Source organism: Caenorhabditis elegans, chromosome IV (genome assembly GCF_000002985.6).
Source record: "Caenorhabditis elegans chromosome IV".
Classification (NCBI taxonomy): Eukaryota; Metazoa; Nematoda; class Chromadorea; order Rhabditida; family Rhabditidae; genus Caenorhabditis; species Caenorhabditis elegans.
In genome coordinates, this window is record NC_003282.8 from 2,252,990 (window position 1) to 2,275,772 (window position 22,783).

The window sequence follows — 22,783 nt, forward strand, 5'->3', positions numbered from 1 at the left end:
TAAACAAAAAGAAAAAGTGGCAAGAAATGTTTTTATTTTAAAACTGAAACAATTATGTATAATATACCAGTATCTTAAATATGGGGGGAAAATCAATCACACAAACACGGAAAATTCGAAAAATTTACAAACAGAAAATCGATAAATCATTTAATTTTAAGATTATCGGCAACAATGATGACCTCGATGGCTTGATGAAGGGAGAATCTGCAAAAAAATCGATAAATATTCATTTAAAAAAATAGATAATTTCCCCGAACAATATTACCTAAAGACGCGGTTACTTCTGAGAATTTTCGGTGTCCAATACATTTTCCAACACTCGAAAATCGATTCGACTTCTGATTTTGCAGAATATGTTAATAATATCGATTTTAGTTGCCGATCCAGTTGATCTGCCCACGCTTCGCATCCAATCGATTGGATTTCGGTGATCGGTATCGATTTTTTCTGAAAAAAGTAGAATTTTTAAAATTATCGATCTTTTTTCATCGATATATTCGAGAAAAACCAAAAAAAGTGTTTTTTAGATCACAAATTTCATAAATTTTCGATTTTGAAACGATTTTTACTGAAAAATCGATAAATCGATAAAATTTCGATTTAATTATTTTTTAATCGATTTTTCAAACGAAAAATCGATAAATTATTGATTTTATTAATTTTTTAATAAAAAAATCGATAAAATTTCGATTTTATTAATTTTTTAATAAAAAAAATCGATAAAATTTCGATTTTTCCTATTTTTCACGCGAAAAATCGAATATCTATCGATTTTATCAATTTTTAATCGAAAAATTGATAAAATTTTGATTTAATCATTTTTTAACCGAAAAATCGATAAAATTGCGTTTTTTTTTCCATTTTTCCGCTGATAAATCGATAAATTATCGATTTTTCTCATTTTTCCTCTGATAAATCAATACTTTATCGATTTTCCCTAATACCTACCGTATTCTGAACAAGTTGGTTCAAATGTGTCAAATATTCTTCAGAAGTCTCGAATTCCGTATTGATTAGGTAGTTTTGTTGTCTGAAAAGTGAAAAATCAATGAAAAATGTCGGAAAAATCGATAAAATATTCGAAAAATCGTCAAAAGTTCCAAAAATCGAAAATTTTTTTATTTGAAAAATCGATATTCGGCTAATTTTATCAATTTTTTGTCAATTTTTATCGATTTTTAACTAGAAAGATCGATAATTTTCCTTACGTCGCGGTGCGATTCCGCCGAAAAAGAACATTTTTCTTTTCCAGCTCGTCAACTTGAATTTCAATACGTGACATTGCCGGCACTAGAGAAATCGATTCACGGAGATCCCAATTGCCACGTTCCGTACAGCAGACTGCAAAAAAGTATTGATTTTTGAAAAATTATCGATTTTCCTAAAAAAAATTATCAAATTTTACGGAATTTTTTTTTGTTGAAAATTTTATCGATTTTTCTTAAAAAATTATCGATTAAAAGAGGCATTTTTCAAGAATTTTTAGTTACTTTTTCGGAACTTTCTGTTGATTTTTTAAAGAACTTTTTAAAAATGGAAAATTTTATTGATTTTTTCAAAAACATTTCGAAATTTTTAAAAAATTTATCAATTAAAAAAATCAATTAAAAAAAATGCCTCGTTTCCAAAATTTTTAATCGATTTTCCCAAAAATGTGTTTTTTGTGACCTTTTTTGGAACTTTTTATCGATTTTTAAACAGTTTTTTATTGATTTTTAGAAAATTGAACATTTTATTGATTTTTTGTTGATTTATCTTGATTTTCAGAAATTTTAAATTTTTTAAATAAATTTTTTTAAAACTGAAATTTTTTAATTTTTTATCGATTTTCAAAAAAATTTTATCGATTTGTTTTTCAAAAATTTTCGGAAAAAAAACGAACATTCTCTCAACCGAATATGTTTTTCGTACAAATCTCTCTTCATTAAATACGATCCAATTGGAAGATGATTTTTGATGCGATACACCGTTTGACCATCGCCAGAAGTGTCGATGAAGCCTGAAAACTATCGATTTTCACACAGATTTTTCTAGTCGAAATTCGAATTCTCCGTGAAATTTCACCCCCGTTTGGCCATTTTTCTGGGTCTCTAGCTCAATTTTTGAAATTTTCTTCGGGTTACTGTAGCACCGATAGTACGCAAACACCAAATTCTACGCAAATTTGAGCTATAGCTCTGAAAATTCGGCTTCTGGGGTGGAAAAATATCGGGAATTCGAATTTTTAATCGAAAAAAATTTTGGAGCACAATTTCCCCCCGTACCATTTGAGTTAAAAGCCAGCGCCAAGTCCACAGTGGAATCCGCCTTGTACGGCTCATAAATTGATGAGAAATAGTGAAGCCAATCGGTTGATAGTGTCACGTCTTCTTCAATAACCAACACCGAAGAGGCATCCGGAAAAATGGAAAAAGCATTCGACAGCGACAACAGAAGATGGGCTGAAAATTAGAAAAATTAGGATTTTTTTGGAAATTCACAAAAAGCATAAATTATCAAATCTAATAGTTTTTAGAAAATTCAAAAATATTGATTTTCAGCCAAGATATAACAGTTTTAAGTTGGTGGCCTAGAAAACCAAACTTTTGGGATTCTAGGCCATGGCCTAACTCGAAGAATATTTCCTCAGCAGTCTAGCAAAGCTTTTGAAATTTAAAAATATTGATTCTCAGCCAAGTTATGACAGTTTGAAGTTGGTGGCCTAGAAATATATTTTTCTAGGCCACCGAAATTAATGTGGTCAAATTTGAAGCGCATTTCTTGGGCAATTTTTAATACTAATTTTCTTCGAAAAATATGAATTTTTAGCCAAGTTATTACTGTTTAAAGTGAGTAGCCTAACTTCCCACTGGAGGTTTCTAGGCCATCAACTTAGAAGTGTTTTAACTTGGCTTAAAATCCATATTTTTAAATTTCAAATACTTCACTAGATTGCTGAGGAAGTCCTCTTCAAGTTAGGCCATATTAATTTCTGGTGGCCTAGAAATCCAAATTTGAGATTTTTTTAGGCCACCGAAATTAATATTGTCAATTTTAAAGCGCATTTCTTGGGCAATTTGTAATACTGTTTTTCTTCGGAAAATATGCATTTTCAGCCAAGTTATGACTGTTTAAAGCTGGTGGCCTAACTTTCCACTGGAGGTTTCTAGGCCATCAACTTAGAAGTGTTTTAACTTGGCTTAAAATCGATATTTTTAAATTTCAAATACTTCACTAGATTGCTGAGGAAGTCCTCTTCAAGTTAGGCCATATTAATTTCTGGTGGCCTAGAAATCCAAATTTGAGATTTTTTTAGGCCACCGAAATTAATATTGTCAATTTTAAAGCGCATTTCTTGGGCAATTTGTAATACTGTTTTTCTTCGGAAAATATGCATTTTCAGCCAAGTTATGACTGTTTAAAGCTGGTGGCCTAACTTTCCACTGGAGGTTTCTAGGCCATCAACTTAGAAGTGTTTTAACTTGGCTTAAAATCGATATTTTTAAATTTCAAATACTTCACTAGATTGCTGAGGAAGTCCTCTTCAAGTTAGGCCATATTAATTTCTGGTGGCCTAGAAATCCAAATTTGAGATTTTTTTAGGCCACCGAAATTAATATTGTCAATTTTAAAGCGCATTTCTTGGGCAATTTGTAATACTGTTTTTCTTCGGAAAATATGCATTTTCAGCCAAGTTATGACTGTTTAAAGCTGGTGCCCTAACTTTCCACTGGAGGTTTCTAGGCCATCAACTTAGAAGTGTTTTAACTTGGCTTAAAATCGATATTTTTAAATTTCAAATACTTCACTAGATTGCTGAGGAAGTCCTCTTCAAGTTAGGCCATATTGATTTCTGGTGGCCTAGAAACCCGTAAGTTTGGTTTTCTAGGCCACCAATTGAAAACCGGTGTAACTTGGTTAAAAATCAATATTTTTCAAATCTAAAAATGAAGTTGATTTTGTCCTTATTTTTCTCAGAAAAATTGATGGCCTAGAAACACAAATTTTTGGTTTCCTAGGCCACCAGGTGGTTTTCGATCAATTTTCATCGGATTTTCTGCAATTTCTTCAGATTTCCAACTAGTTTTTCTACCATTATAACTGCCATTCGACTGAATCGCCACACTTTTCACATGAAAAAGCGACACCAAATCCGCATTTTCCGAGTATTCCTTATCATAAGTGACTAGAACCATTTGGGTATTCAGACCCTCCTGATTAAGCAATGATTCCAGTGTAATTCTCAAAGAATCCGGTGCCAAACCCGACGCGACAAGGATCGGTACGTTGAAAATCGCGTCCGACGAGCGTTGTTCGTCGCTGAGGTGACGTGGCATTATTGGAGAGTCAAGGTTGGCGGCTGAAAGCAAAAAAAAATCGATAATTACTAATGTGTACATATGAAAAGTAGGAAATTTTGGAAAAATTTTAATTAACAAAAAAAATTGATTCAAAAAAAAATTTTTTTTTTTTTTTTTGGAAATTTTTTTTTCCAAAAAATCTACGCTTACTTACCACCACAAAACTCTTCATGTCGGTCATATTTTGCGCAGAAATGTCGTTTCGGCAAATTTCTGACGTCATTTGAAGCTGATGACGTCATCGATGATGATGTGTCCCGGCGGCCCGCCCATTTGTGCACTGAAAATAGTTTTTTTTTTTTCAAAAATTTTGAATATTGGTTTGGAAGCGAAGAAGTTCTCAAATTAAACGGGTTTTTCAATTTTTGAAAAATATAGATTTTAAGCCAAGTTATGGTAGCTTCAAGTTGGTGGCCTAGAAACCCAAAATTTCAAATTTCTAGGCCACAGCTTTTCAAAAAAAGGAAGAGCTAGTCACAAGGCTTACAGTGAAACTTTCAGACTTTGAAAATATGAATTTTAAGCCAAGATATGGTAGCTTCAAGTTGGTGGCCTAGAAATCCAAAATTTCAAATTTCTAGGCCACAGCTTTTCAAAAAAAGGAAGAGCTAGGCACAAGGCTTACAGTGAAACTTTCAGACTTTGAAAATATGAATTTTAAGCCAAGATATAACAGTTTTCTGTTGGTGGCCTAGGATTTTCTAGGCCACCGATTTAAAATCGTGATAACTCGGCGGAAAATCGATCTTTTCGAAATTTAAAAATTGGGTTTTTCAACTGCGCTAATGCGTTACAACGTCTATAAGTCATATGGAATCTACTTAAGATGGCCTAGAAATTAAAAAAAAAATCCTAGGCCAACAATTGTGAAAATTTTGTTTTCGTGTAAAAAATTGTAAATAGCCCCATCAAATTATCTATTTTAAGCAACAAAATTATGATAATTTGAAATTGATGGCCGAACTTTTTCTAGGCCACAAACTTAAAAGCGTCATAATTTGGTTTAAAATTGATATTTTCCGGAGATCAAATGTTTGTTGAACAGTATTTCATTTTCTCTACAATTTTGTCTATATTAATTTTTGGTGGCCTAGGAATCCGTCAATTTGGATTTCTAGGCCACCAACTTAAAAGCGCCGTAACTTGGCTAGAAATTACTATTTTTCAAAACTGAAAACTGTATTGGATAGCTCATTAAATTCTGCATAAGCTTGATGGCCTAGAAATTCAAAATGTTCAATTTTTAGGCCACCAACTTCAAAAAGCCGTGTCACAGCCAATTTTGGCCCGTTTTTCCCCAAACTTTCAGCATGTACTAACAAGATTTCGGCAAACAAAATGAGGTATGAATCGGATTTGCCCAGTTATTTCCCTGTGGAATATTCAGGTCTTCAAACGGTGTGTAGGCGCCGATGCCCTTCTGTCCGACGAAATACCACGAAGCTCGGAATTTGAGCCGATCGATCATACTGGAGCCCATCTCGTAAAAGATGCGCCGAGCCATATCTGACAGCTGATTAGAGGCCTCGTCGAAGCTCACAACGGCTACAATGTAGCCGGTCGGCACCGCGTCAAGCCATTCTTCCAAGCCGTGGGATTCTGGAAAATTTAAAAGTTTATTAAGATTTTTGTTGGGTTTCACCAAAGGGCACAATTAGAAAAATCAATTAGTTTTTGAAAAATTCGAAAACATTGATTTTCACTCAAATTACGACGCTTTCAAGTTGGTGGCCTAACTTTTCACTTGGTGGCCTAGAAGTCCAGAGCTAGGCCAGTAAATCTAGGTGGTCTAATAATTTATTAAATGGATCGAAAATATTGATTTTCCGCCAAATTAGAGCAATTTGAAGTTTTTTGGTGGCCTAGAAAAATCAACAAAAAAAAAAACTAGGCCACCTTGAAACTTGAAATCGCTGTAACTTGGTGGAAAATCAATATTTTTGAATTTTAAGCGTATTGCTAGATTTACAATATAACACTCTACAAGTTAGGCCATATTAATTTCTGGTGGCCTAGAAACCCGTAAATTTGATTTTCTAGGCCACCAACTTGAAATCGCTGTAACTCGGCTTAAAATTCGTATTTTTTAAATCTGAAAACTGTATTAAATAGCTTATACGGTCCTCTTTCAAATTTGGTGGCCTAGAACTACAAAACTAGGCCACCAACTTCAAATCGATGTAACTTTGCCGAAAATCAATATTTTTGAGATCAGAAAAAATAATCGATAATTCCTAAAGTTGGCCTACCATCCTCATAAGTGTCAAAATGTGCAACTGCAGTAACTTTCCCAGTTTTAGGCTCCAACATCGCCAGGTTAAGCCCACGGCCGGCAGAGTTGAGGTCTCTGAAATTTATCGATTTCTTCATAATTTTCGGCCTATGAGCACGTACTTATCAAAAAGCATCCGCCCACCAATGCACATTTTCGGATGATCATCCTTGTGCTCGCCGGAGAAAAAGTGGACGGGAATTGTGTCGGCCTCGTTACACGGGCGGTCCATTCCGCAATTCTTCCATTTTCCGCCATACTCGACGTCCTTGTTTTGTTGGAGCAAGTCCGCCTCGAATGCTCCGAGCTCCGCGAGCTTTGATTCGTCGGCTCTGCAAAAAAATTTTTTTCACGAAAATTAAATTTTTGAATATTAAAAATTTTAAAAATATACATTTCTCCAATCTACACAAAAGACGCTCAAAGACTCTTCAAAATTCATTTTGAAAATCGAAAAAATATCGATTTTCCACCAAGTTATGACGATTTCAAGTTGGTGGCCTAGGAATCCAAATTTTCGGGGTTTCTAGGCCACCAAAAATCAATATAGTCAAAATTGTAGAGAAAAGAATGTACTATCACGGCTAGTACTTGATACTTTGAAAAATATTTATTTTGAGCAAATTATGACGGTTTCAAGTTGGTGGCCTAGAAACAGCTAGGCCACTGTGACGTGATTAAATTTTTTTTGAAGCAAATTTTATTTTGTGGATTGCTCAAAACTTATATTTTTATCAAGAAATGCTGAAAATCCTCCGTTTTCCAATTGGTGGCCTAACTTTTTCTAGGCCATCAATTTCAAATCATCATAACTCCGCTCAAAATCCATATTTTCCAAAGATCAAAGCTTTCCTGGATAGCACATTGGCTTCTCTACAAATAAGACTATATTAATTTTTGGTGTCCTAGAAACCTCGAAATTTGGATTCCTAGGCCACCAACTTCAAATCGCTCTAATTTGGCTGAAAATCAATATATTTGAAATCTAAAAACTGTATTTGATAGCTTGTGCGGTCCTCTTTCAAATATGGTGGCCTAGAACTACAAAACTAGGCCACCAACTTAAAATCGATCTCTTTCATCCAATTTTGATCTGATTTCCACCAAAAATTTTCACCTATGCACCGGCGGCCCATCGATTTTCAGTTCAACTTCTCCACCAATTTCAGCAATCGGTAGATCAAAACACCCTTCAAAGAGCTTTTGCTGCGTGTTTTCTTCCAAAAACTTGGCGACAGTTTCGTGGGCTTCTCCCCGGCGGATTCCACGTTGTCCGATAATTGCGTAGGCGTTTCCCACCCTCCAATTATCGATTTTTTGAGCTCCGAAAGCGGCGAACAATTGGCGGGATTGTCGGGAGACGTGCTCTGCCACGTCACCAAATGAGGCGGCAACGAGCAGCGAGGCGTGGGGCACTTTTCTGGAAAATTTGAAGTTTTTAGAAATATTTTAGGCTTCCAGATTTGATTTTAGGCTGTAGAACACACTCTCCGCAATTCAGAGATATTTTGAAATTTCAATAAAATTTACTTTGAGCCAAGTTATGGCGGTTTTAAGTTGGTGGCCTAGGAATTCAAAAATTTGGAATTCTAGGCCACCAGTTAGATATTAATGTAAAAACGTTTATTGGCTATCCGAAAGCTTAAAGAAACTCAAAAAAAAATAATCTTAAGCCAAGTTACCGCCCTTATGAGTTGGTGGCCTAGAAACTCTAAAATTTGGAATTCTAGGCCATCAACTTAAACTACGTAGCGATGGTTATTAACTATTCACACACATTTTTTTAAACTTCCAAAAAGTTGCTTTTCAGCCGAGTTATGACAGTTTTGAGTTGGTGGCCTAGAAAAAGCTAGGCCACCAAATAGAAACAAAAAAATACAGTTTGTAAAAATCGATATTTCGACACTTAAAAAATGACCTAGGAAATCCCCATGAATTAAGTTTTCAAAACAGCGATTTTAAGTTGGTGGCCTAGAAAAAGCTAGGCCAGCAACTCAAAAACTGTCATAACTCAGAGAAAAATCTATTTGTTATTTAAAATATATCACATTTTTATATTATTGTGGAAAAAAAAACAGAAACTGGCCTTTAAAATAAGCTTTCAAACAAGTCAGACCCGATGGTGGCCTAGAAATCCCCAGAAATTTGGATTTCTAGGCCATCAACTTTAGAAAACTTGCAAATCATGTAAAAAAGTATTTTAGCCGTTGCATAAACGTTTTTAAATTTTTAAAAAGTTGATTTTCAGCCGAGATATGGAAATTTGGAGTTGGTGGCCTAGAATCCTCCAGTGGAAAACTAGGCCACCAACTTCAAATCGTCATAACTTAGCTCTAAATCTATATTTTTGAATTCTGAAACTTCCGTCTAACTCAAGTTGTCATTTCCTATCAGTTTTGATATTGGTGGCCTAGAAACCGCCGGAAAATTTGGATTTCTAGGCCACCACCCTTCAAATCGTCATAACTTGGCTTAAAATCGATATTTTTCAAATCTAAAAAATCAGGCCACCGGGCCTTAAGCCCCTCTAACTCACAAAAGCCACGTCATCAATTTCTCATCGGACGCCGTGACGTCAAACGTGGCTTTTTCGATGATATCACCGGTTGTTCCGTTCAAAATGGCCGCATTTATTCCGCGGCCAATGTTATCCGTGTCGAATAGCTTAATATCGTTGAGACACGCAAATGGAGGCTGACTATCCGTTTCGCTGCGTACTCGGAAGAGCATTTGCGGTAGGGTGCACTGATTGTCGTAGTAGCATTTGGATTCTGAAGAAGGTTTGCGGGTGTGGTTTTAGGGTGTAAAAGGTGAAAATTTGAAATTTTTTATGAAAAATTACTACTAAAACTTAGTTGGGACTTTTTTTGAGAAAAAAAAAATTTTTCGAAAAAAATTTTTTGTTTCAAATTTTTTTTCAAAATTTGTTTAAAGTTTCAAAAAAAGTTGTTTTCCTTCGAAATATCCAATTTTCACTTTAAAAAATTCGAATTTCCCACTCAATTTCACCTCTCACCGCTTTTTTCTGGGCTTTCTAGGTGTAATTTAAAATTTTCAGGGTTACTGTAGCGCCAAAAGTACGCAAACACCGAATTCTACGCGATTTTGAGATGGAGCTCTGAAAATGCAGGGTTTCGGGTAAAAATCTGGCGATGAATTCGAATTTGACAATGAAAATTTCGAAAAACACAGTTGAGAGCCGGAAATTTGAAGAAAAATGAATTTTTCCTGGAAAATCTGTCAAATTTTTTTAAATTTCAAACAACAATTCTGAAAATTTCATTACAAAATTTGAATTCCCTGTCATTTTCTGTCACAGAATCTAAAATTTCAGAGCTCTAGCTCAAAATTGCGTAAAATCGGGTGTTTTGGGTTACGGTAGTCGGTGTTTGCGTATTTTTGGGGCTACAGTAACCTGAAAATGTCAGAATTGAGCTAGAAGGCCAGGAAAAAGTTGCCTAGAAGTAAAATTCGACGGGGACATCGAATTTGCTAGTGAAATTGTTCTAAAAATTACAGAACACTGGGGAAATTTCAATTTTCATCAAAAATTTCCCGACATTTTCTTTAGCTCAAGTTTTTTTTTTTGGGGATTTTTATATTTAAATTCGAATATCTCGCCTATTATCACCCCTAAATTTGGGGTGAAATTGAAATTCCAAAGCTCTAGCTCAAAATTGGGTGAAATTTTTGGTGTTTGCGTACTTTTGGTGCTACAGTAACCCCAAAGTAATGAAAATTGATTTAGAAAAACTCTAAAAACCCATTTTTAGGGGTAAAATTACGCGGGGAATTCAAATTTAACAATGAAATTGCTTGAAATTTTCATTTTTACATAGTATTTTTTTCTGCATTACCACTTGAAGCTCCACCCTCTTCTTGGACCTGATCCACCAAACTCTTCGGTTTCCCGATACCTCCAATAATTGATTTTTCGCCACCAATATTTGCAATTTCGGGATTATTATCACCATCCAATGTGGCAAATTTGAATATTAAAAATGTGGTGAGTAGTAGTGGTAATAATAGGAGAAGCCTCCAATTCACCTTTATCATCTGGAACATGGGGAATTTTTTGGTTTTTTTTTTTGGGTTTCGGGCTGAAATTGAAAAATTTGGCTTTTTTTTTTATATAAAAAATAACAAAAATTCCAAAAAATAAAATAAAACGGCTGAAATTCGGGATTTCAAATTAAAAAAAAAAATTTTTTAATTTTTTTTTGCCAAAAATTTTTTAAATAAAGTTTCAAAATTTTTAAAATTCTTTTTGCTCAGGTAAGACACCATTTTGCTTAAAAAATCAATAAAAATAGGCTGAGCATTTTTTAAAATATCAATTTCTAGAAAAAAAAGTTTTTACAGAATTTTTACAAAAAATAACCAAAATTTTGCGATTTTTTTGTATAAAAATTCACAAAAAAAATATAGCATTTAAAAAAAAAATTTTTTTTCGTTTTTTAAAAACCTGAAAAGTATTTATTCAAATTTTGAAAAGAAAAATCAATTAAAAAAACTGGAATTTGATTTTTTAAAATTAAATTCTAAAAAAAAACTTTTCAAAAATTTTATCTGATTTTTCAAAAAAAAATTTTTTCTCGAATTAAAATTTTTTTTCGAAATTAAATTTTTGAAAAACTGATAAAAATCGATATTAAACGGTTAAAAACCGAAAAATGAACTTTTTGAACCAAAAAACTTTTTTTTCGGACATTTTATTCAAAAAATTCAAAAAAAAAGAAAAAATATTAAAGGCACATGAGATTCCAGAGATAAAACTTTTAGGTTAAAATACGGTGAAAGATTCGAAAAAAAAAACGGTTTTAAAAGTGGAATTCAGGGAATTTAGATATGTGGGAACGACGACAAAATCAGGCGCGGTAAATTTTTGAAAAATTTGCTATAAAAATTCAGATTTTTTCCGGAAAAATTAAAGATTCTTGACACTTTTTAGAAAAAAAAATCGAAAAATTTGGAGTTTTTCAGAAAAGTTTTTGAAAAATCCGCGAAATTTCAAAAAACTCGAAAAAAAAATTTTCCGAAAAAAATGCCAGGAAATCTGAATTTTCCAGAAAAAATTAGAAATTTATGCGAATTTAAAAAAAAAAATTTTCCGAAAAAAAATCGTGTAAAATAGCAAATTTTTTAGGGGGATAAAAAAAGGAAAATTATGCAGTTTTCTGAAAAAATCGAGATTTTATGAAAAAATTCAGGAAAATTAATGTATTAAATGGCACTTTTTTTGAAGATTAAAGTGAATTTCAGGAGATAAAATGGGATAAAACGTGGGTGTTAACAATGGGTAAAATTATGGATAAAAATGCAGGAAAATGGCAGTTTTTCAGCCAATTTTCAGCTTAAAAATCAATCCGAGATCCTAAGCCGCTTGGAGCTGAGCGGATTTGTGACTCCTTGACGTTTTCCGGCTCCAGATTTGATGTGTGGCTCCAGGCGGTTTGTGGAAGAGAGCCGAGCAAAGTGAACCTTCTGTGTATCTCGTATCGATAGAATCAGACACTGAAAATTGGAAAAATTATGGTGGTTTTTTCAACTTTTAATACAATTCTGAATATTCTCTTTTTGTGAAATTCGAAATCCTCGCCGATTTTTACCCTAAAATCATTTTTCTTCTGAGTCTCTAGCTCAATTTTGGAGCTTTCGGGTTACTGTAGCCCTAAAAGTACGCAAACACCGACTACCGTAACCCAATACACCGGATTTTACGCAATTTTGAGCTAGAGGTCTGAAATTTTCGGGTTAGGGGCAGAAAAGAGCGGGAAATTCGATTTTGATAGTGAAAATTTTCGAAAAAGGATTTGAAATCCGTTTTCGCAAGATTTTCGTGAAAACTTCGAATTTTACAGTTTCATTTTCAATTTCGGTTATTAAATTCGAATTTCTCTAGTCAAATTCCACATATTTAGGCTTTTTCCAGACGCTCTAGCTCAAATTTTCAATTTTCGGGTTACTGTAGCCCCAAAAATACGCAAACACCGCGACTACCGTAACCCAAAACACCCGATTTTACGCAATTTTGAGCTAGAGCTCTGAAATTTTCGGGGTTAGGGGAAAAAAGGTAGAGAAATTCAAATTTTGAAATGAAATTTGCGGAAAACAGTTTTTGAGAAATTTAAAAATTTGACTTTGAATTCTCAGAAAAAGTCAATTTTTTAAACCAAATTTCCGCGTCTCAGAGGTGTTTCTCGAAAATTTTTATGGTCAAATTCGAATTCGCCGCCGTTTTTCACTCCAAAACCAGACATTTCAGATCCATAGCTCGAAATCGCGTAGAATTCGGTGTTTGCGTACTTTTGGCGCTACAGTAATCCAGAAAATTTCAGATTGCTGCTAAAAAGCCTAGAAAACAGTGATTAGAAGTGGAATTGAGCGGGCGGGGAATTCAAATTTCTCAGTGAAAAGTTTATATTTTTGAAAAAAAAATTTTTTTTAATCTTAAAAATTTTTTTTTAAAGGAAAATTTTGGATTCGAAGTGAAAAATGGGGCGGCGAAATCGAATTTGACAGTGAAATTTGATCAAAAATTAGGATAAAATCAAAAATTCTTAGATTTTCAGCCCCAAAATCCAACAACACACCTCTCCGCGGTGATTGACATGAAACGAGGAAACGTATGGAACAGGGAAATCCGTGGAGACGCGGTGTATGAAGCCCAACGACGGCTCGAAAAGCTGTAAAAATGCATTTTTTTTTTCTTTTTTTCGAGAGAAATTTCAGTTTCAAAAAAAAAAAAAATTATTTTTTTAAGAAATTTTTTTTTGCCGATTTGCCGAAATTGTTAATTTGCCGTTTTGCCGAAACTGCTCAATTACGGCAATTTGCCGGTAATTTCAATTAGGACAATTTACCGATTTGCCGAAAATTTTCAATTTGCCGATTTGCCGGAGATTTTTAATTCCGGCAATTTGCGGCGATTTGCCAGAAATTTTTAATTCCGGCAATTTGCGGCGATTTGCCGGAAATTTTTAATTCCGGCAATTTGCGGCGATTGCCGGAAATTTTTAATTCCGGCAATTTACCGATTTGCCGGAAATTTTTAATTCCGGCAATTTGCGGCGATTTGCCGGAATTTTTTAATTCCGGCAATTTGCGGCGATTTGCCGGAAATTTTTAATTCCGGCAATTTGCGGCGATTGCCGGAAATTTTTAATTCCGGCAATTTACCGATTTTCCGGAATTTTTTAATTCCGGCAATTTACCGATTTGCCGGAATTTTTTAATTCCGGAAATTTGCCGATTTTTTGGAAATTTTCAATTCCGGCAATTTGCGGCGATTTGCCGGAAATTTTTAATTCCGGCAATTTGCGGCGATTTGCCGGAATTTTTTAATTCCGGCAATTTGCGGTGATTTGCCGGAAATTTTTAATTCCGGCAATTTGCCGATTTGCCGGAAAAAATCGTTTACCGCCCACCCTTGATATTGTGAAAATAAAAAAATGCATTTTTTCTTTTTTTCAAGAGAAATTTCAGTTTCAAAAAAAATTAAAAAAAATTTTTTTTTTGAAAAGTTCCAAAAATATTTTTTGGCCATTTTTTTTCAAATTTCCCTCTTTTTTTTATCCTTTTTACCTTGAAATGATGATTCTTCGCGTCTGCAATAATGACATTTCCATTCTGATCAATTTGTGCTCCGGCGACGTAGGTAAAATATTGAGTGTTGAGAATGTGCTCGGCTGACAAATTGATTCCAGTCTGCAAATTTAAAAAAAAAAATTTTTTTTTCAAAATTTTCAGGTAAAAATTCAAATTTCCCTTCAAATTTCGTATCTGAAACACACTAAAATTTTGCAAATCTTTGAAAAATTCGGGTTACTGTAGCTAGAAGAGTACGCAAACACCGCAACGGGCCCCAAAAATCGAGGAATATCAAAATTTGATCATAAAAATTTCAGAAAAATTGCGTAAAATCCGGTGTTTGCGTATTTTTGGAGCTACAGTAACCCGGATTTTCCAAATTTGAGCAAGAAACACACAAAATAAGGTGGGGAATACGAAGTTGATAATAAAAATTGTAAGAAAATATATAAAACTTTCAAAAAAATGTAATTTTTTTGGGGTATTTTGTACAAAAATTTTAAATCTCAAAATTTTTTTGTGATTCTAGTTGTCAAATTCGAATTCCTCATCATTTTTCAACCCTAGGCCTTAAATTTCAGAGCTTTAGCTCAAAATTGCGTAAAATCCGGTGTTTCGGGGGGTACGGTAGTCGGGTGTTTGCGTACTTTTGAAGCTACAGTAACCCAAAAATTTTCAAGTTTGAGCTAGAGAGCTCAAAACATATAGTTAGGGGTAAAAATAGGTGGGGAATTTGAATTTGGTAATAAAAATTGTTTAAAAAAACATCGAACCTTGAAGTATTTTTGAATTTTTTCAAAGTTATTCCACATATTCTGGACCACAACTTATTTTCTAATAATTTTCGTTATCAAATTCGAATTCCTCATCATTTTTCACCCCTAGGGCCTTAAATTTCAGAGCTTTAGCTCAAAATTGCGTAGAATCCGGTGTTTGCGTACTTTTGGGGTTACAGTAACCCGGAAATTCAAAATTTAAGCTAGAGACTCAGGAAAAAGCCTAAATATGTGGAATTCGACGAGAAATTCAAATTTAATAACCGAAATTGAAAATGAAACTGTAAAATTCGAAGTTTTCACGAAAATCTTGCGAAAACGGATTTCAAATACTTTTTCAAAAATTTTCACTATCAAAATCGAATTTCTCGCTCTTTTCTGCTCCTAACCCGGAAATTTCAGACCTCTAGCTCAAAATTGCGTAAAATCCAGTGTATTGGGTTACGGTAGTCGGTGTTTGCGTACTTTTAGGGCTACAGTAACCCGAAAGCTCCAAAATTGAGCTAGAGACTCAGAAAAAATGATTTTAGGGTAAAAATCGGCGAGGATTTCGAATTTCATAAAGAGAATATTCAGAATTGTATTAAAAGTTGAAAAAACCATAAAAACCATTTTGCGTACTTTTGAAGCTACAGTAATCTAAAATTTTTCAAGTTTGAGCTAGAGATCCCAAAATTGGATTCGCTAAGGGTAAGTTTAGGTGGTGAATTCGAATTTTTGTCTGATTTTTTTATTTTTTCCAGAAAAAAAATTAACCGCTGAAATGACTCGAATAATCTCAATCTTCACATCTTTCCATTTCGAATCGTCAAGTCGTATAAGAATAACTGTCTGTTGTTTACCCAAATCAGTAATCACTACAGTATCACCAGATGTGGCGATAAAGCTCGGCAAAGAGGTTCCCGAGAGCACAAAAGTCTCATCGGAAACCGCCGTTTTTCGGCGATCGTCGTCAACCCGAAAAACGCGAAGTCGTGGATCTTGTTCTTCTGGCGGTGGTCGATCCATTGTTATAAGATTTCCTCCAATAGTTCGAGCCAAACCGCGTGCCGGATGAGAAAAATCGATTTTTCGGTCTTTATACGAGCAGAATGTGCTTGCTTTGTGCGACGAATTTTTGAGATCTATGAGACGAATCGATGGACGTTTTGAATTGTCCGAGCAGAGTACAGCTATTTGTGATCCTTCCTGCAAAAAAATAGAATTTTATAAGGTTTTTTTATTGCCAAAAAAATTTTTTGGAGATTTTTTGAAATTTTTTTTGAAAATACGAAAAAATTTTAGAATGCTAGAAAATTCAACATTCTGAATTTTCTATGCATAATAATATTCGAAAAATCCAAAAAAAAATTTCATTTTAAGCATTTTTTCCAGTAGAAATTTCAACTTTTTCCTGAAATATTTTACTCTAAAATTCTGAAAATATTATGCTCAAAAAATATCCGAAAATTCAGTAAAAAACATTTTGACCGAAAAAAAGTTTTTTGTTTCCGAAATTTTTTTAGTTATTTCGGATTTTATAGAAAATCTAAAATTTTAATTTGAAAAAAAAAAAATTGTATTTTCAAATTAAAATTTTCGATTTTCTATAAAATCCGGAATAACTAAAAAAATTTCGGAGACAAAAAACTTTTTTTACTGAATTTTCGGATATTTTTCGGAGCATAATATTTTCAGAATTTTAAAGTAAAATATTTCAGGAAAAAGTTGAAATTTCTACTGGAAAAAATGCTTAAAATGAAATTAAAAAAAAATTTTTTTTTGGATTTTTCGAATATTATTAAGCATAGAAATTTGCACTCTACAGAGCATTTTTTCGAAAAAAAAAAAAAACTTTTTTTTTAGAAAAAATTTTGTTTTTTCCTATTTTTTCTGAAAGTTTCGAAAAAAAAACAATTTTTTTTGAATTTTTCAAAATTATTTTTGAAAAGCAAAAAACTTTCAAAGTTTGTTTTAAATTGAAATTTCGAATATTCTATGATCAAACTTGCAAAAAAAAAAATTTTTTTAAGGAAAAAGTTCGTTTTTTCCAAACAAAATTATTTTGAGCATTTTCAGAATTAAAAAATTAAATTTTCGAATTTTCTATGAGAATTTTTTTTTAGGGAAAAGTTCCTTTTTTTCCTAATTTATCTGAAATTTTCGCTGGAAAAAATGTTAAAAACTAGTGGGAATTTAAAAAAAACAATACAAAATTTCCAAAAAAAATTTTCTTGCGAAAATAATTAAAATTTTGTTAAAATTGAAAAAAAAAACCGTTTCCAATAAAAAATTTTTAAATCGATTTTTTAAAAAATATATTCTGAAAATTTTCAGACGAAAAATAATGTTTTAAATTTTTTCGGGTGGAAAAACGTGATTTTTTGTTGAATTTTTGACGAAAAATTGGAAAAAATTTCAGATTTTTCAAAGAAAAACTAGTTTTTTTTCATGTTTCCGGGTCCTAGAATTTTTTTTTTTTTAAATTAAAATAGAATTTTATTTAAAAAAAATGGTGTTTCCTTCGAAATTTTTCTGAAATTTCTACTGAAAACATCGAATTTTGATTTTTTTTAAACTTTTTAAATCTTATTCGAAAATTTGATACAAATTTTTTAGAATTATTCTAAAAATTTCAGCCAAAAATTTTTATTTTAAAAAAATGAATGCAAAAATCGATTTTTGAATTTTTTTTGAAAAATTCTTGAAATTTTGCTAAAATTGAAATTGAACAGATTTTTTTTGATAATATTCCCAAAAAAACTTTAAAATTAAAAAATAAGATTTTTCGGCTGAAAAATCGTGAATTTTCTGAATTTTTTACTAAAAATTTTAAAAAAAAACGAATAAATCGAATTATTTTCAGATTTCTCCATGTTTCCGGGTGAAAAAACTTGAATTTTTCGAATTTTTCACTGAAAAAGTTCCAAAAAAAAAATTGTTTCCAATGAAAAAGAAATTTTAATTTTAAGACGAAAAACTATTATTTCAGATTTTTCACTAAAAATTAAAAAAAAAAAAAGAAAAGTGAATTTTCAGTTAACAAACTTGAATTTTCTGAATTTTTCACACTGAAATTTTCCGTTTTTTTAAAAAATTTTTTCAAAATTTCCAAATAACCACCTTATAAACAGTAATCGCCGATGGATTTTGAATTTTCGAATCCTTGATATCCTCAAATTTCGCAATTTTCTTATCGCATCCAGCGTAAATCTTCACAATTTTCGATTCTCCCTTAAATCCATCACCTTCACAGAAATATGGTTGATTTGTGATGTACCATGAGTCAGATTTCGTGTCAAAAGTCACTCCAAGTGGGTAGGTTAAGTCAAATTTTGCAGAATCCACGGGGGGCATTTTCGACAATTTCTTCATTTTTAGGTCTGAAAATTTTTTTGAAAAAAAATTAATTTTTTTTTGTGAAAATTCTCAAAATTTTCGATTATTTTAGAGTGAAAAATTCGAATTTTTTCACATATTTTAACCCGATTTACGATTTTTCTGGCACTTTTACATAGCTTTTTATGACGATTTCCATAACTTTTTCTTATATAAAAATTCCGATTTTCTTAAACTCGACTTTCTCATGAAAATTTCTGTTTTTTGTCAAAAATCCCGAAATTTTAAGTAAAAATTCTCAAAATCTGATTATTTTAAAGTGAAAAAATCTAATTTTTCACATATTTTAACCCGATTTTCAATTTTTCTGGCAGAAATACTCGAAATAAAATAAAAAAATAATTTTTGAGCACTTTTACAGAGAGTTTTTCATATAAAAATTCCGATTTTCTGGTTTAATTCTTTTAAATAATTTTTTAAGTCAAAAATCTCGCAATTTCAAGGCGAAAAATCAATTTTCCACGACTTCTATTGCAAAAATCGTGTTTTTTCAGATTTTTCGGCTTTAAATCGTGTAATTTCTCGGTTAAAAATCAATTTTTTATGTGAAAATCCTTTTTTTTTCGGCTTGAAATTAGATTTTCGTGAGTTTTTTTTTTAATTTTTCACTGAAAAACTCGATTTTCTGATCAAATTTTCAGATTTTCTATGTTTTTTTGACAATTTCCGACAAAAAAAGCTGCGATTTTAGTCACTTTTTTGACAGAAATCGCGAAATTTCTAGGCGAAAAACGAAAATTTAACTTTTAGGCTTCAAAATTGGAATTTTTCGGATTTTTTTTTCAGATTTCACACAATTTCTAGGTGAAAAATCGGTTTTTCTAGACTTTTTTGCACATTTTTCACGATTTTTTGCGTTTTTTTCAGGGAAAAAGATAAATGTTTTATGAAATTCACAATTTTTTTTCAATTTTCAAGCCAAAAAAAAAAAAACGAAAATTTGTTAAAATCACGACAAAAAACTTTGAAAAAATGAAAAAAAAAATCAGAAAAACTGGGAAAAAGCCTAAAATATTCAAAACCATTTTTAGCGAAAAAATTGAATTTTACAGAGCTTTTTATGACGATTTCTATAATTTTTCATATAAAAATTCCGATTTTCTGGTTTAACTCTTTTAAATAATTTTTTAAGTCAAAAATCTCACTTTTTTTAGGCGAAAAATCAATTTTCCACGACTTTTAATGCGAAAATCGGGGTTTTTTTTTCATTTTCATTATTTTTCGGCGAATTTTTAGATTGAAAATTAGGGTTTTCGTGAATTTTTATCATTTTCTGTTCGATTTTTTTTTACTTTTCACTGAAAAACTCGATTTTCTGATCAAATTGTCACATTTTCCACGTTTTATTGGCAATTTTTGACAAAAAAAATCTGCGATTTCAGTCATTTTTTGACAGAAATCGCGAAATTTCTAGGCGAAAAACGAAAATGTATCTTTTTAGGCTTCAAAATTGGAATTTCTACGTTTTTTTGAATCGGAAAATTGGAATTTTTCGGATTTTCTTCAGATTTCACACTATTTCTAGGTGAAAAATCAATTTTTCCAGATTTTTTGGGTTTTTAAGAGAAAAAAAACGTACGAGCTCGATCCTTGGATAAATGTTTTATGAAATTCGCCTGAGAAACATTGGATTTTTGCAGAAAATCGTCTCTTTCAGCTTCAGCATCTTCAGATTCCGAATCTGATGATAAATAAATAATATCCTCCTCCTCCTCGGTTTTGATTGCTTTTTCCTTTAAAATTTGCAAATTTTTCAGAATTTCCCACGCATTTTCGGCGGTTTCCGGTGGAATTGCCGGAAAATATGCGGTTTCTTCGATTTCTGACTCGATTTTCACGTCGTTTAAGCCATTTTCAACGAAATTCAATTCGTCTTCTTCGGCCAGCTCTTCCGCACTTCTTTGAGATTCCGACCAATCTGACAGTGATTCGTTGTAGTCGAGCTCCTCGAGCTCCTCTGGCTCATCAATTCGAGAATTTGAGGTTCCGGGAAGAGTTTCCGTGGATTCTTGAGGTCTCGGCGAGAAAAAATTCAAATTTTTGACGTTTAGAATGTCCTCTTCGGTTAGTGCAGTCTGACGGGACAAATGGAGCTGGATCTTTTCAATCTGAAAATTTGAAAAAAATTTGGTATTAAACCCAAAAAAGTCTAGAAAAATCGATTTTTCACCTAGAAATTGTGTGGAATCTGAAAAAAAAAATCCGAAAAATGTAATTTCTCGGTTAAAAATCTATTTTTCTCGACTTTCTAATGAAAATTTCAGATTTTCCATGTTTTTTGACAATTTTCGACAAAAAAAGCTGCGATTTTAGTCACTTTTTGACAGAAATCGCGAAATTTCTAGGCGAAAAACGAAAATTTAACTTTTAGGCTTCAAAATTGGAATTTTTGGGATTTTTTTTTCAGATTTCACACAATTTCTAGGAGAAAAATAGATTTTTCTAGATTTTGTTGCACATTTTTCACGATTTTTAGGGTTTTTTTCAGGGAAAAAGATAAATGTTTTATGAAATTCACAATTTTTTTCAATTTTTAAGCCAAAAAAAAAACGAAAATTTGTTAAAATCACGACGAAAAACTTTGAAAAAATGAAAAAAAAAATCAGAAAAACTGGGAAAAAGCAAAAAATATTCAAAACCATTTTTAGCGAAAAAATCGAATTTTACATAAAAAAATAGATTTTTAACCGAGAAATTGCACGATTTAAAGTCGAAAAATTAAAAAAAATCGATTTTTGCAATAGAAGTCGTGGAAAATTGATTTTTCGCCTTGAAATTGCGAGATTTTTGACTTAAAAAATTTATTTAAAAGAATTAAACCAGAAAATCGGAATTTTTATATGAAAAATTATAGAAATCGTCATAAAAAGCTCTGTAAAATTCTAAAATGGTTTTGAATATTTTTGGCTTTTTCCCAGTTTTTCTGTTTTTTTTTTCATTTTTTCAAAGTTTTTTGTCGTGATTTTAACAAATTTTCTTTTTTTTTGGCTTAAAAATTGAAAAAAAATTGTGAATTTCATAAAACATTTATCTTTTTCCCTGAAAAAAACCCAAAAAATCGTGAAAAATGTGCAAAAAGGTCTAGAAAAATCGATTTTTCACCTAGAAATTGTGCGAAATCTGGAAAAAATCCGAAAAATTCCAATTTTTCGAGCGGAAATTTATGAAAATTCCAATTTTCAGATTAAAAAAAACGTAGAAATTCCAATTTTGAAGCCTAAAAAGTTAAATTTTCGTTTTTCGCCTAGAAATTTCGCGATTTCTGTCAAAAAAGTGACTAAAATCGCAGCTTTTTTTGTCGAAAATTGTCAAAAAACATGGAAAATCTGAAATTTTCATTAGAAAGTCGAGTTTTTCAGTGAAAAATTAAAAAAAAAACTTACGAAAATCTAATTTTCAAGCTGAAAAAAAGGATTTTTACATAAAAAATAGATTTTTCCGAAAAATCGGAAAAAAAAACACGATTTTCGCATTAAAAGTCGATGAAAATTGATTTTTCGCATAGAAATTGCGAGATTTTTGAATTAAAAAAATTATTTAAAAGAATTAAACCAGAAAATTGCAATTTTTATGTTAAAAATTATGGAAATCATCATAAAAAGCTCTGTAAAATTCTAAAATGGTTTTAAATATTTTTGGTTTTTTCCTAGTTCTTCTGAATTTTTTTTTTTCATTTTTTAGAAAGTTTTTCGTCGTAATTTATACAAATTTCCGATTTTTCGGCTTGAAAATTGCAAAAAAAACGTTTTTCCTTGTTTCTATAGGAATTTTATAGAAATTTCTAGCTTTTCCTTGACCTTCAAGCCTGTTTTTAGCTTTTTTCACTATGATTTTTCACATACTTTGTTGCGAAAATACGTTTTTATTACACAGAAACAAGGAAGCAGCCCCGTGGATATCGATTTTCTTGGTTTTTTCTCCATTTTCGTGCTTTTTTTTACAATTTTTCATGATTTTTCATCAATTTTAACAATTATCTGCTTTAAATTTATTAGAATCACGCAAAAAATAGAGAAAATCATGTTTTGTTCCGGATTTTTTTGGATTTTCATTTTTTTTCATCCATTTTTTTGCAATTTTTCACATTTCTGTTGATTTTCAGAGTTTTTTTGCTTACCGCAAGCTCAACATTTTGCACATCGATCGCTGTGAGCTGCTGCACCGGCTCATTCGATAAAATCTTGCCGAAAATCGATAAAACTCGATTTTTCTCGATTTCTGGGTCATCTGGAGGTCCCAATAGCTCATTTTCATCGTCCATTATAAAATATTACCTGTAAAAAATTGGAAAATTGCTGAATTTTACTCAAAAACACGAAAAATTTATCTGAAAATCGTTGAAAACAATTATTTGTCGTAGAATCTTGGGTTTCGACATGTGTCGTCAGCTGCGGTGTTTGCGTACTACACATTTCAAATGGAGG

At 31.7% G+C, this 22,783-nt stretch overlaps 2 protein-coding genes and 8 non-coding genes across 11 annotated transcripts; 4 read left to right on the top strand and 6 right to left on the bottom strand.

Moving 5' to 3' along the window:
* Positions 1–13: 13 nt before the first annotated feature.
* Positions 14–10,675, bottom strand: famp-1 (the record flags this gene model as incomplete). 2 transcript variants are annotated; one of them, NM_067782.7, is made up of 14 exons in its annotated part: positions 14–207; positions 269–450; positions 952–1,033; positions 1,212–1,344; positions 1,886–2,002; positions 2,268–2,444; positions 4,076–4,342; positions 4,498–4,623; positions 5,664–5,942; positions 6,593–6,690; positions 6,738–6,947; positions 7,733–8,035; positions 9,152–9,386; positions 10,473–10,675. In NM_067782.7, the coding sequence occupies 14 exons, from the start codon at positions 10,669–10,671 to the stop codon at positions 147–149; spliced, it is 2,469 nt and encodes an 822-aa protein (NP_500183.2). The 2 variants fall into 2 exon arrangements, with proteins under 2 accessions (NP_500183.2, NP_001368349.1); NM_001380086.1 differs by lacking the exons at positions 952–1,033; positions 1,212–1,344; positions 1,886–2,002; ... (7 more) ...; positions 9,152–9,386; positions 10,473–10,675 and having other exon boundaries at positions 147–207; positions 269–312.
* Positions 6,471–6,589, top strand: M70.12. The gene has a single exon (NR_052958.1). It is a non-coding gene; the product is annotated as an Unclassified non-coding RNA M70.12 (non-coding RNA).
* Positions 7,065–7,157, top strand: M70.7. The gene has a single exon (NR_052959.1). It is a non-coding gene; the product is annotated as an Unclassified non-coding RNA M70.7 (non-coding RNA).
* On the bottom strand, positions 7,106–7,157 carry M70.6. Its single transcript, NR_052960.1, has one exon. It is a non-coding gene; the product is annotated as an Unclassified non-coding RNA M70.6 (non-coding RNA).
* Positions 7,506–7,559, top strand: M70.8. Its single transcript, NR_052962.1, has one exon. It is a non-coding gene; the product is annotated as an Unclassified non-coding RNA M70.8 (non-coding RNA).
* Positions 7,506–7,615, bottom strand: M70.11. The gene has a single exon (NR_052961.1). It is a non-coding gene; the product is annotated as an Unclassified non-coding RNA M70.11 (non-coding RNA).
* On the bottom strand, positions 8,146–8,225 carry M70.13. The gene has a single exon (NR_052964.1). It is a non-coding gene; the product is annotated as an Unclassified non-coding RNA M70.13 (non-coding RNA).
* Positions 8,146–8,225, top strand: M70.9. The gene has a single exon (NR_052963.1). It is a non-coding gene; the product is annotated as an Unclassified non-coding RNA M70.9 (non-coding RNA).
* M70.10 lies at positions 8,969–9,118 on the bottom strand. The gene has a single exon (NR_052965.1). It is a non-coding gene; the product is annotated as an Unclassified non-coding RNA M70.10 (non-coding RNA).
* Positions 10,676–11,315: 640 nt separating the features above from the next.
* Positions 11,316–22,633, bottom strand: M70.5 (RING-type domain-containing protein). The gene is made up of 7 exons (NM_067783.3): positions 22,477–22,633; positions 19,939–20,467; positions 18,084–18,343; positions 15,738–16,169; positions 14,200–14,322; positions 13,209–13,301; positions 11,316–12,129 (listed from the first exon to the last, which is right to left on the bottom strand). Exons 1-7 carry the CDS (start codon positions 22,618–22,620, stop codon positions 11,977–11,979), a joined length of 1,734 nt encoding a protein of 577 aa, NP_500184.1. The 5' UTR covers positions 22,621–22,633; the 3' UTR covers positions 11,316–11,976.
* Positions 22,634–22,783: the final 150 nt, after the last annotated feature.